This window comes from Heloderma suspectum, chromosome 7 (genome assembly GCF_057233095.1).
Source record: "Heloderma suspectum isolate Gila_16-S chromosome 7, 16-S_ref, whole genome shotgun sequence".
NCBI lineage: Eukaryota > Metazoa > Chordata > Lepidosauria > Squamata > Helodermatidae > Heloderma > Heloderma suspectum.
Window position 1 is genome coordinate 3,018,282 of NC_139464.1, and position 16,422 is coordinate 3,034,703.

Consider the following 16,422-nt stretch of genomic DNA (forward strand, 5'->3'; position numbering starts at 1 on the left):
GATTAAAGAGTGCTTTTCCCTTCAACTTTTAACAGAGCAGTTATTCGGGCGGCTGATAAATCTTTGTTCAGAAATGTCCCCAATCCATGACATGACATGGGTGGGTGGTTATGGGAGAAGATGGTTCCTTAGATACCATAGTAGACCCATTTAGGGCTTTAAAGATAATTGCCAACACTTTGAATTGTGCCCAGAAATTGGTAGCCAGTACAGCTGTTTCAAAATCAGTGTCCTATGCTCCCATTGGTGAGTACCCACACGCATTCTCACTGCTGCATTCTGGACCAACTTTAGTTTCTTTCTGGATACTCTTCAGAGGTAGCCCCATGTAGAGCACAAGCCAGTAACCTAGTAATGAAGATATCTGTCATCATGTCCAGGTTAGACCTTCTCAGGAATAGGCACAATCTAAGCTGGGCAAAGGCATCCCTGACCACAACCACTATATGAATATCCAGATGCAAAGCCAGATCCAAGAGCACTCCCAAACTATGAACTTGGTTTTACAAGGGGAGTGAAACCCCCATCCAAAACAGGCTGGATCTCAACTCCAGAGTTGGTCCCTTTCCTGACCAGGTGCACCACTGTCTTATCTGGATTAATCCTCAGTTTATTAGACCTCATCCAGCCATTTACCCCCTCCAGACATCAGTCCAGAATGTTCATGGAACCAGATGAAAGAAGAAACAGAGCTGCAGGTCATGTGTATATTGATGGCATCTTCTTCTAGCAGATTCAGGTAGATATTACATAGCATAGTTATCCTATTTTGCCATAGCTAATGGTGACAGAATTCTACTTCTAATCCCCTTTTGTAGTCATCTAATGCAGGTCTAATCCTATAGTAATCTAAGTAAGTGTCCATCATCAGATGTTTTAACAGTGAATTCCATAAGATGATACATAAAATGTATAGTCCTGATCACCACCTCAAAAAGGATATTGTAGAACTGGAAAAGTTGCAGAAAAGGGCAACCAAAATGATCAAGCATCTGGAGCAACTCCCTTATAAGGAAAGACTAAAAAATGTTGGGCTCTATAGCTTAGAAAAAGGGTAAGTGAGCAGGGACAAGATAGAGGTTTATAAAATTATGCATGGTGTGGAGAAAATGGATGTGTGTGTGTGTTTTTCTCCCTCTTTCATACCAAGACAAGAATCAGTTCCCAACTTATTAGCCATTTCAATTAAAGGTGTAATTATGCCCTTCCATCTTGTCTTTAACATGCCCCAACTCCTCAGCAAGGATCTTCATCTTCCTTACATTAACCAACATTTCAAAAAAAAAAAATCAAAACTTAAAAAAAAAAACAGTTAAAGGAGCTGTGGCCATTTGCTGTTACACGATGACCGAGCATACCATGAGCAGTAGCACAGCTCACGATGACTTTATCTTGTACGAGCTCCTTTGAAATGAATGGAACAGTGTAAAAGAACTGGGAGGATGCATGACACTGCCTTGTAATAATGACCGCATTGATGGATCTGTGGTTTCTGCTGACTGGTAGCAGTTCTCCGAGGTCTTCAACAGAGACCAGTGGCCATGCTGGCAGGGAACGATGAAAGCTGCAGTCCAAAACATCTGGAGGGCACCTTAGACACTTTAAGGCTGCCTTAGACACTTTATACTTGGACTGCCAAAAAGCTTTTGATAAAGACCCTCATCAAAGGCTCCTGAATAAATGGAGCTGTGGTGGGATGAGAGGCCAGGGTCTCCTATGGATCAGTAACCAGTTAAAAAACAGGAAGTGGAATTCAACGTAGGGATAAGCGGCCAGGTCTCACAATGGACAAAGTAATGCTGGGATCATCTGTATTAGAACTGGTGCTATTTAACTGACTCATAAATGATCTGATGTTAGGGGTTAGCAGTTAGTGAGGTGGCCAAGTTTGCAGATGATATCAGGATGATGAAAAGCCAAGAGCATCAAAGCATCTCTCTTAACTGGAGGTAACAATATAGAAAATGAGATTCCATATAGATGCACATGGGGGCAAAACAAAAAAAATCCTAACTTCACATACATACTAATGAGGTCTGAACTGGCTATGACAAATCAGGGAACAGATCTTGGGGTTGGGTGGATAGCTCGATAAAAATATCAACCCAATGTAAGGCTGCTGTGAAAAAGGCAATTCACATGTTGGGAATTAGGAAAGGGGCTGAAAATAAAACTGCCAATATTGCAATCTCTGCGTAAAAATCGATGGAGTGGCCACACTTGAAATACTGCGTACGGTTCACTGAATTTCATGAAGGATAGAGATGGAAAAAGTGCGGAAATGGCAATCAAGGGGCTGGAGCAACTCCACTATGAGGAAATGATATAATTTTAGGGGCTTCTTAGTTTAGAAAAAAAGGAAAGGGTGGATGTGGTTGAGGATGGTAACATTGCGGAGAAAGTGGATAGAGGTTTCTCTATCTCTCCATCTTTTAGTGCACTAGAACTCACGGCCAACCAATCAAATTGGTTGGATGTAGATTCAGACAGACAAAAAAACCCCATCCCTCTTCACAGAATGCATAAATAATTTATGGAATTCACTACCATAAAATATGGTGATAGTCACTGACTTAGATGGTTTTCGGGGGGGGGGATTAAACATATTCATGGAAGAGGGGGCATCTGTCAATGGCTTTTAGGCATAAATAGATCTCTTCAGTAAATCTGAAAGCTCCCCAAAGTTATGGTTCTATACTATTCCTCAGATGTAGCTAGGAGAGTTCCCCTCACAGCCTCTGATCCCCATTTTTCTTTCCTTGTGTAAGGGTGTTCCAACAATCAATAAGCCATGTGAGCTTCCTGGGAGGGAATTCCCAGAACAGGGAGACACACCAGGGAAGTGTTATGGGCTTACCGCTACAGTCCATGCGCGCTCCGACAATGCAAGCTCACTCCCTGACCAGGACCTCCTTCCAGAGGAATGGAGTGGAATATTGTAAGACATGAAGGGGGGGAGGGTTCCTGATGACATATAGCACACATTAGTTGCCTCTTAATGCATTTAACCACCCGTTTGTACTCTGTCTCACACACAGTCAAGATGGTTAAAGAAAGTTCTTGTCCACCTGTTCATTGAATGCTTCTGGGTGGTTACCTTCCTCTAACTTCCTCTAACTTTTCACACTTTAGCTTATGGAGGAAATGCATATTTTTGGCCGGATTTTTCTTCTTTTTAAAAAATGTATTGTTCAGCTCTCTCCTGAATCCAGTTATAATTCGCCTGGTATTCTTTTGCTGTTGTTGCAGAAATCTGCTCATACATAGCTGGAATCAAGGCTGGAAGTTCCAGTCTGGCCCTGTCCCCCGTAATAGCCAGCAGTCATGTGACATCACTAGCGCCTCTCCTTCTTTGAGGCCTGGTTGGTGAGCCTGGAAAGAGACGTTTTAGAAATTTTACCAAATCTAAAAGGTACAATTGTGCATAGTGCCATTGTGCAAGAGCACAATTGAAAGGCACACTGGACACCGTATCTGTGTGTGTTCCTCTGGAAAAGAAGTGGGCAAAAGCATGGTTAGATGGCGTGAGAAGTGAAAAGATCTTCAGTGAGAAATCTGGGCTGTTTGTGTGCCAGGACCATTGCAATCTTAGTACCAATAATATATATAAAAAATATCCTCCAATATTGTTATATTTATGTTTATGTGTATTGTATTGTTTTCCCATTTTTAAAAAAGGAATGACTGAGTGGAGAAGGGGAGGGGTGAACAGTGGGTGCTCACTGCTCCTGCCCTTTTTGTCTTTAGCCCTGGAAATAGCTGAGAGGGGCATCTTAGGCCTGTTCCTCACATAGGCCTTGTCTCTTAACAGAAGAACAGGCCTTTATTTTCAAGAAATTTCTCCTTGCCTTGGCGTGCAGAGGTGCGGGACAGATTTCACCTCTTTTTGTCTTTAGTCTTATACCTGACAAGGGTTTCTGTCAGGGCTGCCGAAATCTTCCCCACTCCAGGGAAGGAGAAATGTATTGACAATAAAGGGCAACCATTATTCAGGGGTGGACAGGAAGCAGATCTCCAGATGTTTGGGGGGACATCTACACGAGCATTTTACTCCAGGGAGGGTGCGAGTCAAGGTCCTTTAGATTAGATGACGCAGTTGCCACTTCGCAGCCATCCGTGGTTTTCTTCTAGAAAATGTGGATTTCCAAGGAGGCGTTTTGCTGCGATGTTTTTGGTTTGCTGTGGGTTTCCCGCAGTTGCGAACCGTTGGTCCCTTCCCCAGATCGACTTCACATTTTGCAGTGGGCGTGTTGTTGGCGTGCATAGAGCTTGCGTCACTCTGTGATGCCCGTTTGCTCCCCCCGTCCCTTTGCAGCTGAGCAGTTACAGCGGCACAGAGAGACGTTTTCATCTTTTTAATCACACTTTCGCACATTTTTGCAGCTTTGCATTTTTGCAACGGTTGCTTTTGGACTCAGTGCCCAAGAGGTGTGTGGGGGGGGTCTTGGGGGAGGACCAACATTGCTCCAGCCACCATTTCGGAGCGATGGGTAGGCACGTACCACTTACGCTTGTGAGTGCGAACCATCGCAAGAGTCTCAGGCTAGGGAACTGACAAACCGATGGCGTGGAAATGAAGGAGCGCAAGACACTCACTTTTATTTATTTATTTATTTATTTATTTCATTTCTATACCGCCCAATAGCCGAAGCTCTCTGGGCGGTTCACAAAAACTAACCTAACCTTTTTACCTAACGAGGGACAGAAAGACACAGCAGAGTCCCTAAAGTACAAAACAGCCACTGAAGTGTGGCACCCCCACACTCACGGGACTGCACAGCTGCGCATTTAGGTATAATGGCAAAAAAAGGGCACGGTGGAGTCTGTTAGGGAAGTGCGCAGTAAACCCCGAGTGTATCCCACCAGAAGCTACTTCGAAGCTGAAATGCTGCACGGTTGCGAGGGGGCGGGGGGTGAAAGTGATGCCATGGATTTCAGCTCCCACCATTCCTGGCCCTTGGCCATGCTAGCAGGGTCTTCTAGGAGCTGAAGTTCAAAACATCTGGAGATCTACCTTCTGCCCTCCCCTCATGCATTTGGGGCAAATTAGGCCTGTTCCCCACACAGTAGGCCTAATCTCTTAGCAGGAGTTCTGTGACTCCTTCCATCTGCCCCTTACAAAAAAGGTCAAGCAGCAGCATGGCAGCCTAGCAGTTGTGAGGTAAAAAGAAGCAAGATGAAGGAGGAGGCCATTCTCAGACAGAAGCAGACATGCTGCTACTACTAAGAGATGAGGCCTATGCAGGAAACTGGCCTCATCTACCTCAGACTCTTGAGTTGCTCATTCAAGCATAATGGCTGCCCTTTCTTTTCAAGACATTTCTCCTTCCCTTGCAGGGGGCAGATTTTGCCAGCCTGGCAAGAGCCCTTCTCAGTTATTTCCAGGGCTAAAGCCAAAGCGGGGCGTGGGTTCTGACCAGCCAGGGTTCGCTCCCGCTCCCTCCTCCTTGAAGTCATTCCTTTTTTACAAGGGGGTGACAAATAGAACAAAACATATTTTCCCTATACTGGCATGCCATATAAGATGGCAACTTGGGGTGTGTGAATCTGAGATATAAAAACAGCTCTGTTATTAACCTTGCAGTCTTCACTCCCCTCATCTCCGCTCCTATGTGAAGTTCATTGCCAGCAAGGGAAGATGCTATCATACAGGAATCTATAAATGGTGGATTTTCTGGATTCCCCTTAACAAATCCTTTCCATGTCATTTCAATGAACTGGTGCAGGACAAACAAGGCTTGAATGCAGTCCATCCTGGCTACAAAGTGCAGGAGAGAGCAGCAGTGGGGCTGAGCACTAATGGTGTCGTAAGCACCTCAACGGGAAGGGCAGCGTTTTTGCTCTGCCTGGGAAATTTGCATCTTTAAACAGGTTTTAAAAACAAAATACTTCACATAGGACCCAGCCCCCCCCCCCCCCAATGCTAATTACTGATGAGTAATACTACTAAAAGTGCAATGTGATATTCAGGAGAAATCCCTGTTGGTAGGGATACTGAATGCAAAGAGTCTGGGGGAAGGGATACTGCTGTGGTCCCCCTGCCCCACCCCAATATGGTTAGCATCTCCTCTTTGTTCGCATGGTCAGGGTTGTGTCACCCACCTCCTTGACCCAAGGGAAGGCCATCTGCCCATCAGCTCCTTGCTGGCCAACCCAGACTAACCCAACCCATGCAGTTCTCAGCTTCCACAGGCAAGAGAGCAGGTGCCAGGCAAAAGGTGCCTGGGGAACACATAACTTCAGACAGAGCAAGAATGCCAAGCTTTACAAGGGAGGCCAAATAAACGCCACCCCAATCTAAAAGCGATCTACCCATATGAACCAGAATGTGTATTCCCTTTTTTTGCAAAATGCAAAAAAGTGAACACTCAGAGCCCTAGCATAGCCCAAACCCATCCTTTGAGACACCCAAGGGAGGGTTTGGATGGGGCACCAAATATCCTGGCTCTCTCTTTGTTCCAGCTCTGAAGCCACAGAGGAAGCTGAGAATGTGAAGTTGGGATAACAGCAAGTGTAAGAATGGTGCTCAGTCCCCACCTCTTTATGCGCAAGAAACCTCAGTGCCGTTGCAACGATTCCACACTCTATTTCCTTTTGTTCTTTCTCCACAGATCAGCTTTGTGGGCCCCATGGACATCAGCAATTGGACACAGGTGCCAGAGTTTGTCTTCCTGGGCTTCTCGGGTGTTCCGCATGGCCACATCTACCTCTTCTTAGTGTTCCTAGCCATCTATTTGGTTACCGTAATTGGGAACACCACAATAGTCACCCTGATCCAGCTGGATTCGCGCCTTCACAGCCCCATGTACTTTTTCCTCAGCCACTTGTCCTGCTTAGATGTTTGCTACTCATCTGTCACCGTTCCCAAAATCCTGGTGAACTTCTTGCGCCAGAGCCACACCATCGCATACAACCAGTGCATGGCCCAGATGTTCTTCCTGATGACATTTGCGGGGTCTGAGTGTGCACTGCTGGCTGTCATGGCCTACGACCGCTACGTTGCTATTTGTCAACCACTGCATTACCGAAATCTGATGAGCAGTCAGGTACGTATTCCTCTGGCCATCGCTTCTTGGATTTGGGGCTTCCTTGACTCAGCCATTCATACCACTCTGGCCACAAATTTGTCCTTCTGTGGGGCCAACCAGATTGACCACATCTTCTGTGACGTTCCACCTCTCCTGAAAATTGCCTGCAGTGACACCTACGTCAATGAGATCACTCTCCATCTGGCCAGCATCTTCATGGGCTTGAGTCCTTTCTTGTTCATCATCCTTTCTTATGTCTACATCCTATCTGCCATCTTGCGGATCCGCTCTAATACTGGCAGGCACAAGGCCTTCTCTACCTGTGCCTCTCACATGATTGTTGTCACCATTTACTTTGGGATGGCAAATGTGAACTACAACCGCCCCAGTACAGGCTACTCCTTGGAGATCGACACCCTAATCTCCACACTGTACTGTATCATCACCCCCATGCTGAACCCCCTCATCTACAGCCTCCGCAACAAGGAGGTGAAGGGAGCCCTGCAGAAGGTTCTGGGTGGAGAGAAGAAAGGATATACTTCCACCTGGTAGAAGAGATGGGCAAACTTAGGCAAGATGGCTCCTCTGCTCTGAACCCCCATCTTTGCCCTTAGTAAACTACATAGATGCAGGCCTTATTTCATTTTATAGGTGGCATTGAGCTAATCCTCCAAGACCATACAGACACTTCCTGTAGGTTTGTTTACAGCTGAGCTCGTGACTACTCATTCAGAAAGAAGCTCAGAGAATTGTGGATATGTGCTGAGACAGGCCAAGCCCCGTCCAATAAAGCTGTTGTTTCCTTTATTTATTTAGACTGAAGAGCTGTTAATAAATATTTTGCTCTGTAGCGGGCTTTTAAAAAGTGTGCTCTGTAGCAGTGCTGTGTGCAGGCCTGCTTTTAAAAATGTCCCTGTGTTTTCATACTCCTGTTTCTTTCCCCAATGTTTGGCTCCAGCAGTGGGGCAGACAAGCATATAGACCTCTTGAGGGAGTGTGTCCCTTGAGGAACAGAGGATGCTGCTTTATAGCAGGTCAGACTCTGGACCATCTAGCCCCAGCTTACCTAGCCTGACTGGCAGCAGCAGCAATCCAAAGTTGCAGGCAAAGGAATCTTTCCTGTCACCTGCTACTTGATCCTTTCAGCTGGAGATGCTGCCGGGGATTGAACCTGGGACCTCCTGGATGCAAAGCAGGGGCTCTGTCACTGGGCCCCCAACAAAGAGTCCTTCACCAGCTTCTGAAATGTCAACAAGGACGAGGCTGACCAGGCCTCCCAAGGAAGCGAGTTCCAGAGCCTGGAGGCAAATGCCGAGAAGGCCCTTTACCTTGTAGCCACCAGCCACACTTCAGATGGCAGAGTGATGTGGAACAGAACCTCCTCCAGGAGCAGGCTGTCTTTTAAACATTGTGGTACCATTTTATTAAGGGAGCTGTCTTCTTTCTACTCTCCCACCCCCCACCCGCACACATTCACGTAACACTTGGAAAGGTGCCTTCATTTTTATTGTTAAACACACCTCAATGTTGTGGGACTTCTCTGGCCTCAGGATTCTTCCCCTTGAACAGCCATATTCACTGGCTGTTGGTGTCACAGGAAGGCTGTTCCTGTGGGGAACCCTTGAAATAGCGGTGACATTTTGAGGACATTCAGTCACAGTGCCTTTCTAGCTTTCCAGGAGAGCTGAGTGCTTCAGCCTCCAGACCCAAAATACTGAATGCCAGTACCATGTTGGGTGCTTCCAGATGGAGGGCTCCTGGCACTGCCAGTCAAAAGGCCTTGGGCAGCTATTCCATCCTTTCCTCCATAACATTTTTTTTGCAGTAAGGAACAAGGCGGAAGAAGCCATCGGAAAACATGGGAGTGCTACAAACTGAAGGTGGCAATTTTGGGACCCCCTGTTAAATTCCATGAATGAGGCAGGGCAGGTGCATAATAAAAGCCCTCTTTGGAAGCATCCATGGTCACTGGGGAATGCTGTAAATCTTTGGGCCTGCAACCCTCAAGCAGTTCTAGTTGTTGAGGCTACACAGAAGGCATGGGGCCTCCTCACCCATCACAGTGTTGGGTTGTGTGCTGTGCACCCAGTCTGACTCACAGAGGTCAGTGTGGGAGTTTTTCCTCCTGACCGCAGGTCACAAATGACACATGCACTTGCTCTGGATCCAGTGTGGATGTCCTCTGCTTCGATGGCCCTCCCTCCATGCTTCTGCGATCCCCCTCTTTTCTCACCTTTCAGGATGATGCAATAAAATGACTGTATGAGCCTTAATTAAAACAACAACAACACGCCAACCAGTTCGGTTTTAAAAAAAGAGAAGAAAAAGCATTCTCCAAGAGCTGGCAATGGTGGTGAAGGTAGCTTCATGTTTGTCATACAGGCCAGCCAGTCAGTGCTGTGTATAGCTCCTTCAGTAGCAAACAGGGATAGGCCTCAGTCTGGAAGAGAAGGTCCCCCATCTGACCAAACACTGATGAGTGCACCTCCACACAGCTCAAATGGGTCACCCTTTAAAGAAAATGGATGACCCCAGTGAATTTACCCGCCTTTTCCTAAAAAGATGTGGCATAATTGGTTTGTTGTGCCCTGCCACTTTTGCCACTGTGTGCCATTCCTTCTGCTTCGCAAGCTTTCTCTCCACCACTGCCAGCAGGGAGGTGTCTCCCCAAGTGACTTACTCTGAGCTGGCTGTGTTTGGACGTCATTAGGGATGCATGACGTTGTGACCATCTCGCAGCCACTCTGGAGTTTCATGCCTCAAAAACGGTTCTTCTGAGACTACTTTTAGTCTGATTGTTTTCCTTAATTCTGCTTGTCTGCATTTCTGTTGTGGTGTGCACCACCCTCCACATTTACTCCGACATGGTAGCCCTGCCCAGGGGTGTGTTTTTCACCTCACTGATGCTAGTCAAGGGGTCTTTCCCCATTGTTTTTGCTGCCTGTGTTTCCCCTGTGTTTCCGCCATTTCAGGGCTGGCCATCAGAGTTCTGCACTACCTCATGGCATTTACTTCACTGTGCCTACCACTAAACTCTGGTGGCCGTTCCCACAAAGTATAGGTGTGCTCCAGGCAGCCCCTAACTTCTTTTAAAAAATTTAAGTGTTACACCGAAATAGCACTTTTGTATAGGTGTGCTCTGGGCAGCCTCTAACTTCTTTAAAAAAATTAAAATGTTAAACCGAAATAGCGCCATACCTCCCCCCATATCGCTATCTCAGTATGTCACTACCTCACATTTGTCCAGCAATACCTATATCCCCTATCTCACTATCTCACTATGCCACTATTCGTGGGCATAGTTATTGCTGAACAAATGCGTGATAGTGGCCTAGTGACATTGAAAACGCCTTTGTAGATGTGATTTTTTAAAACTTCTTCCTTTCTGGATGGGTGATTTCTTTCACATTTCTATGCCTCTATCACACATTTGCTGTATCACGCAAGTGCACTATCGGTCTATCATGCAATGGTGCTATTGCGCAATAGCGCAATAGAGCACTTGCGTGATACAGCAAATGTGTGATAGAGGCATAGAAACATGAGCAAATGCCTTAAATACCTCCAGCGAAGGAGAATCCACTCCCTCTGAAGGCAATCTCTTCTGCTGGTGAACAACTCTCAATGTTAGAAATTAGGAAAATGGTCAGCCTTTTTACAATAGTTTAAAAACCCTGAGATGTACTCTGAGGATGTGGAAAATAGTGAACAAGCTGAAAAAGATGTAGAATGCAGGGAAGCATTGCAAACAGGGACTGTAACTGTCAATCTCCTCCTTTAAGATGAGGAGTGAAAGAGGGAGATTTGCAATACAGTATGTGCAAAGAAAGCTATTATTATTATGCACCTATAAAACTAGTTCTCTAGGTGATGTACAATCATTTTAACACAGAACAATAATATGCTAAACCTGACAATAAATCTAATAAACACAACAATACAAAAGCCAGCACAGTAACATATATTCAAAACATCGGGCTACCGAATATCAAATGGATTAAAATAACAAAGACCTTAAAAGGTCTGGGAAAACAACAACAAAACCTTAACCTGTCACTGAAAAGAAAATAATGATGGTGTCAAGCAAGCTTCCCTGAAACAAATCCGAAGTCAATGCAGACAAGACAAAACCAGCTTAATACATTCACCGTCTGGTCCCAGTTAAACTCCATATTCTGTGCCAACTGATGTTTCTGCACCATCCTCAAAGGCAGCCCCATGTACAATGTATTACAGTAATCGACTATTGTGGGAGTTAGAATTAGCAAGGTACTAGGGACTAGATTTTATGTGCTTATAGAGTGCCAACCCCCTGCAGCAGAAGAGCAGGACCTTTTATAAGTACAGGCAGATGTGTGAGTGGACAAACACATTTCTCTGAGAAGCACATCAGGGATGCAGAACTACAAACCTAAAGGAACCTCATGTTCATTGCTGGGAATGAAAGTCATGCAGAATGAGCCAGTTCTACTATGCAAATAAATAAATAAATGCTTCTTTTGCTCTAAAACAAAGGGCATTTCTACATGAGACTTTTATCCTACGCCTTTACTGAGGCTTCTGCTTCTGGGTTCTCTGTGGGATTAAGCTCGGCTCCTTTACACAACCTTTTCCCCACGGTTTTCCTTTCTCTGCCTCTCTATATGTTTTATTATACAGCCACCAGATGGTGATGTTGTATAGCAGAACTGTGCAATTACAGGAGACACTCATACTGCCATTTCTAAGTAATACCAGACTTTCCTCATTAAAAACCCCACCCCCACCCCTGGATAATGGTTGCAAAGAATGGGAGAGGTCCTGGCGGATGATGGCATCGTGTAAAGGACCACAAACTACATGAGTGAGCAATCATGAGCACACAACAAAAGCCCTGCATAGAAAGGCTCAAAGTTGATCCAAGGATTTTAATACTCAGCACCACCAAATATCACTAAGTATCGCTTTGTAGAGGCTGGGTCTTGCTCTGGCATAAGCCTGCTCTTTTGCTGAGATCAGCTTTGCTGGTCCTTCTCTGGGTGGCCCTGCCTGCAGAAATCAGACAGGCGGCAAACGGAGATTGGGGGATTCCAAACCTCATTGGAAGTGAAAAAAGGCGGTAAGTGTAGATCCAGCCTGGGCCTTTTCAGAAGTGGCCATGGCACCCTGGCTGTGAACCCCGCTCTCCAGAGTTGCTCACCAGGTGCCTTACTCAGATGGATTTTCAGCACCTGGCTAACACTGTTCTGTTTGCCTCAGCTTTCAAAAATATCATGAAGGTCTATGTTTTATTGCTCCTGCTGTTTAACTTGTTGCTTATTATTGCTGGTTTTTTATTGTGTTTTTGTAAGGATGTTTTATGATGTGCACGTTGTTGTTTTCAACTTTTTTTGTAGTTGTTGTTAGTTGCTTTGTGCATTGTTTAATTCAAAGGTGGTAAAAAAAACCACCCTTCAGATAAATAAATATCCAGATGAGCTGTATGACATCTGATCCCACTGCTCTTGTTCTTCCGGGCTCCATTCCTCATTTCCCGAAAGCCCCAAAGTAGGGACACTGCTTTTATTTCCCTGGGGTCCTTATCACTCCTTGTTAGCAGTGAGTTGCAACTGCAAAGGAAGCGCCCCACGGGCCTTCCTGGGCTACTCCCCCAGCCCCAGCCCAGACTCTGCTAGCTTCATTCCATGCAGGGAGTGTGGCGGGCCGTGAGGCATGGGGACGCCTCCAAAGCACTTGCAGCTAGGCCCTCTCCTCCACTCGGATGCCAGGGGGGGTCTGGCTTCTTGAAGCTGGAAAGAGAAGCTGCCCACTTCCAGAAATGCTGGAAAGAGCTAGAGAGACCAGCCGGGGTGGAAGTGGAGGGATAGCCCAGAGGTGGTTGTCACCACATCCTGGCAGAGGTAGGAATGTACAAACCCCCCCTTACCTGGCTCCGCCGGGTTCCACTGGGGGGGGAGGCGCTTCGTCCCTCCCCCCGGAATCCTCGCCGGCCAGCTCTGCTCCACAGGGATTCCGCAGAGCCACCGGCTGGCTCCGCCAGCAGCCGGACATCCAGCTGCTGGCTAGCAGGGACGCAAATGGTGGCGGCCATAGCCACCGCTGTTTGCGTCCCTGCAGTCAGCCGTGATAGGCTATGTAAAGACTTACGTAGCCTATCACGTCTGGGTTAAAAAAAAAAACGCGTACGCAAATGGCGGTGGCTACGGCCGCCGCCATTTGCGTTCCCTATTTTTGGTTGTCTTAGTCTACGTAAATATTTATGTAGACTAAGACGGTGAAAATAAGGGGGAACGCAAATAGCGTCCGCTACGCTATTTGCGTTCCCCCTTAGTTTCACCGTATTAGTCTACGTAAATATTTACGTAGACTAAGACAACCAAAAATAGGGAACGCAAATGGCGGCGCCCATAGCCGCCGCCATTTGCGTACGCGTTTGTTTGTTTTTTTTAAACCCAGACATGATACGCTATGTAAGTCTTTACATAGCCTATCAAGAAAGGGGGAGGGGGGAAGACTGCAAATGGCGGCGGCGGCAGCTGGTCGGAAGACCAGCCGCCGCCGCTGCCGCCGCCGCCACTGGAGCCGCCCCTGGAGCCGCCACCGTCCGGAACATCCACCCCAGGTAAGTCTCATCCCAGGGGGGATCCGCGGGGGGCAGGGGGGGTGGCAGGCCATTCCGCCACGGAGTTTGGTGGGCCGAATGCACTGGCATTCGGCCTCACCGAGATCCGTGGTGGAATTCTCTGACATCCCTAGGCAGAGGGAGAAAGAGCTCAGCCCCACCTGGCGCCCTGTGGTGGGGCCTCCAGGTTAGTAGCTTTCTTTGCAGCTCACCTCAGGCTCAGCCCAACTGCACAAGCCCCCCAGACAAGCAGCCCAGCAAATGCTAGGATCCCTTGCCAGGACATATAGGATGCTGGGGGTAAACCTGGTGCCCTCCAGAAGTGTTGGACTGCGGTGCCCATCATCCCCAGAATTATGGGAGTTGCAGTCCAGCACATCTGGAGGGCAGCAGGTTGGGGCACACTGCTCTAGCTTATTGCTGATCAGAATGTGTTGTTGGTCCACAGGCTGCTCAACCCACCTGATATTGTTCCAGCTTTAGGTTCAGGAGCTGCTGAGGACTAAAACACTTGTATTCTCATCATCCATACTTTCCCCCAAAACTACAAGGTGCTCTTGCCATGAGAGATGAGGCGAGAGCAGCCACCCCCAACTTGGCATGTTGGACTACTAGTCCCATCAGCCCCAGCCATTGGCTATACTGGCTGGTGGTGATAGGAGTTGTAGGCCAACACATCTAGAGGGTACCAGATTGTAGAAGCTGGGCAAGAACACCCTGGTCTCTTGCAGAGCTCTCTGCCAACTGGGCTTGAAAACGCAAAGATTCCTGTGGCCCTTGATGGGGCACTGGGATGCTTCTTAGTTCATATTTCCTGCCCTAAGACTCTTATCTTCTTTTGCTTCTTTCTACAAGATTGCGCCATTTTTAGTTCAGGGGTTCTATCAGCAGTGTCCTTCTGCTTGGCATTGAGTGATCCTCAGTTAGAAAAAAACATGCTTTGTTTGGGCCACCACAAAAGATTCTTAAAAAGTAGAAAAGACTCAGAATATAGAAACAGAAATAATAAAGGGTTGGAGCTCTACAAGTTGACACTGAACGCAACAGGGCTACAGATCATGGGCCATCACCTCCAGTGCAAAGTCTGATGGCATAAGCAAAATCCAGAGGATCTCGAATGAAATGGCAATGAGATTGTTATACATTCCCCACTTCTGAGCAATGGAGAGCATCGGTTGAGGGCTTCATTTCCTTTGGTTAAGAGAGCACTGGAGACTTTGGGTGTCTCGGTAAAATACATTATAATTTACTTTATTAAAGGAGAGAAGATGTGGAGGCAAAGAAATACTCCTTCAGGAGATCTCCAATCAGCATCTTGCTGCTCTCCCAGTTCCAGCTAGTTCCAGCTAGGAATGTCCACAGTCCACCTCTCTCTCTCTCTCTCTCTCTCTCTTTCTCTCTCTCTCTCTCTCTCACACACACACACACACACACACACACCCCTTCTCCTTCCTTCACAGTAGTAGTTTGTTGTCTCTCCCAATGCAGAGGAGGAGACTGCAGGAAGCATAACCACAAGTTGTAAGTGTTTCCAACTGCATCCATGATTCACCCAAGGACATCTCCGCAATGTGAACCCTGCAATGCCATCTTTGCATGAAAATCTGCAAAGAAAGTGACCTCGTCCTTGGGCAGCTTGATCTGGTCTGAATGCTCTTAGTTAGGAATATCTTCCTAATTTAATATCATCATCACTGTCCATAGCATTTTACAGAACAATGAAAGCAACGCACGCACAAGAGCAGGAGTTTGCCGTCTAGCGTTTGACAGTGCAAGTAACAGCAAAGATAGGTGAGTGGGGGGTAGAGAGAGAGAGGCACCCTGAATATTCTTCCCTATGATTTAAAGAACCAAAGGGTCTTGTCCTACCCACAATGGGGAAAGTGAGCACATTTCCCTCTCCTGTCTGAGAGTGCTGCCCTCAATCGCCATCCTTCTTTCCCCATAGATCATCTCTGCATTCCCCCTGGATGTCAGCAATCAGACACAGGTGATGGAGTTTGTTCTTCTGGGTTTCACAGAAACAGCCCCATGTACATTTTCCTCTGTCACTTGTCCTGCTTGGACATTTGCTACTCAACGGTCACGGTCCCAAGATTCTAGCAAATCTCCTTCACCACTGGCATACCATCTCCTACATCCAATGCCTTGCCCAGATGTTCCTCCTGATGGCATTTTCAGGTTAAGAGTGCTGGCTGTTGGCCGTCATGGCTTATGACCGGTATGCCGCCATTTGCCAGCCTTTGTGTTACTCTCGCCTCATGAGCGCAAGGGTGTGCATGGTAATGGCCACTGTTGTCTGGGTCTGGGGTTTCCTGGATGCAGCAGTCCACACTGCCTTGGCATCCAACTTATATTTTTGTGGTGCCAGCCAGATCCACCACATCTTTTCTGACCTCCCGCCACTGCTGAAAATTGCCTGCAGTGACAACTATGTCAGCAAAATAACAATCCATGTAGCAACCATTTTTGTGGGTCTGGGCCCATTCCTATTTGTTGTTGTCTCATACTTCTACATCCTGTCCTCCATCTTGCGGATTCGTTCCAACGAATTTGTTCCAGCTTAGTTTGGCCAGCATAGTGGGGCTTCTGTCATATCCTATATTGCCTCTCAGCTGACATCTCTTGAGCATAGGATTGTGCCCATTTCTAGTGAGCAGGGCTATAGTTAATCACCATTTGTAGCCTATAATTGGGACAATAGATGAAGGGTGCTTCCAGAGTGACAGCTCCTAGCTCTATCGATCAAAAGGCATTCTGCAGCTACTTTGTCATTTCTTTCTTAACAGATTT

The 16,422-nt window shown here is 46.9% G+C and overlaps 1 protein-coding gene and 1 pseudogene across 1 annotated transcript; both read left to right on the top strand.

The window, feature by feature from the left end:
- The first annotated feature begins 6,626 nt into the window (after window positions 1–6,626).
- Window positions 6,627–7,871, top strand: LOC146339227 (olfactory receptor 5T7-like). Its single transcript, XM_084811661.1, has one exon. It carries the CDS (start codon window positions 6,630–6,632, stop codon window positions 7,578–7,580), a length of 951 nt encoding a protein of 316 aa, XP_084667787.1. The 5' UTR covers window positions 6,627–6,629; the 3' UTR covers window positions 7,581–7,871.
- A 3,945-nt stretch (window positions 7,872–11,816) lies between these two features.
- Window positions 11,817–16,196, top strand: LOC146339228 (olfactory receptor 2A14-like; annotated as a pseudogene).
- The last annotated feature ends 226 nt before the right edge of the window (window positions 16,197–16,422 follow it).

Bases quoted from the DNA above. Each gene is read 5' to 3' on its own strand.
- LOC146339227 (XM_084811661.1), top strand. From the start codon at position 6,630: ATGGACATCAGCAATTGGACACAGGTGCCAGAGTTTGTCTTCCTGGGC.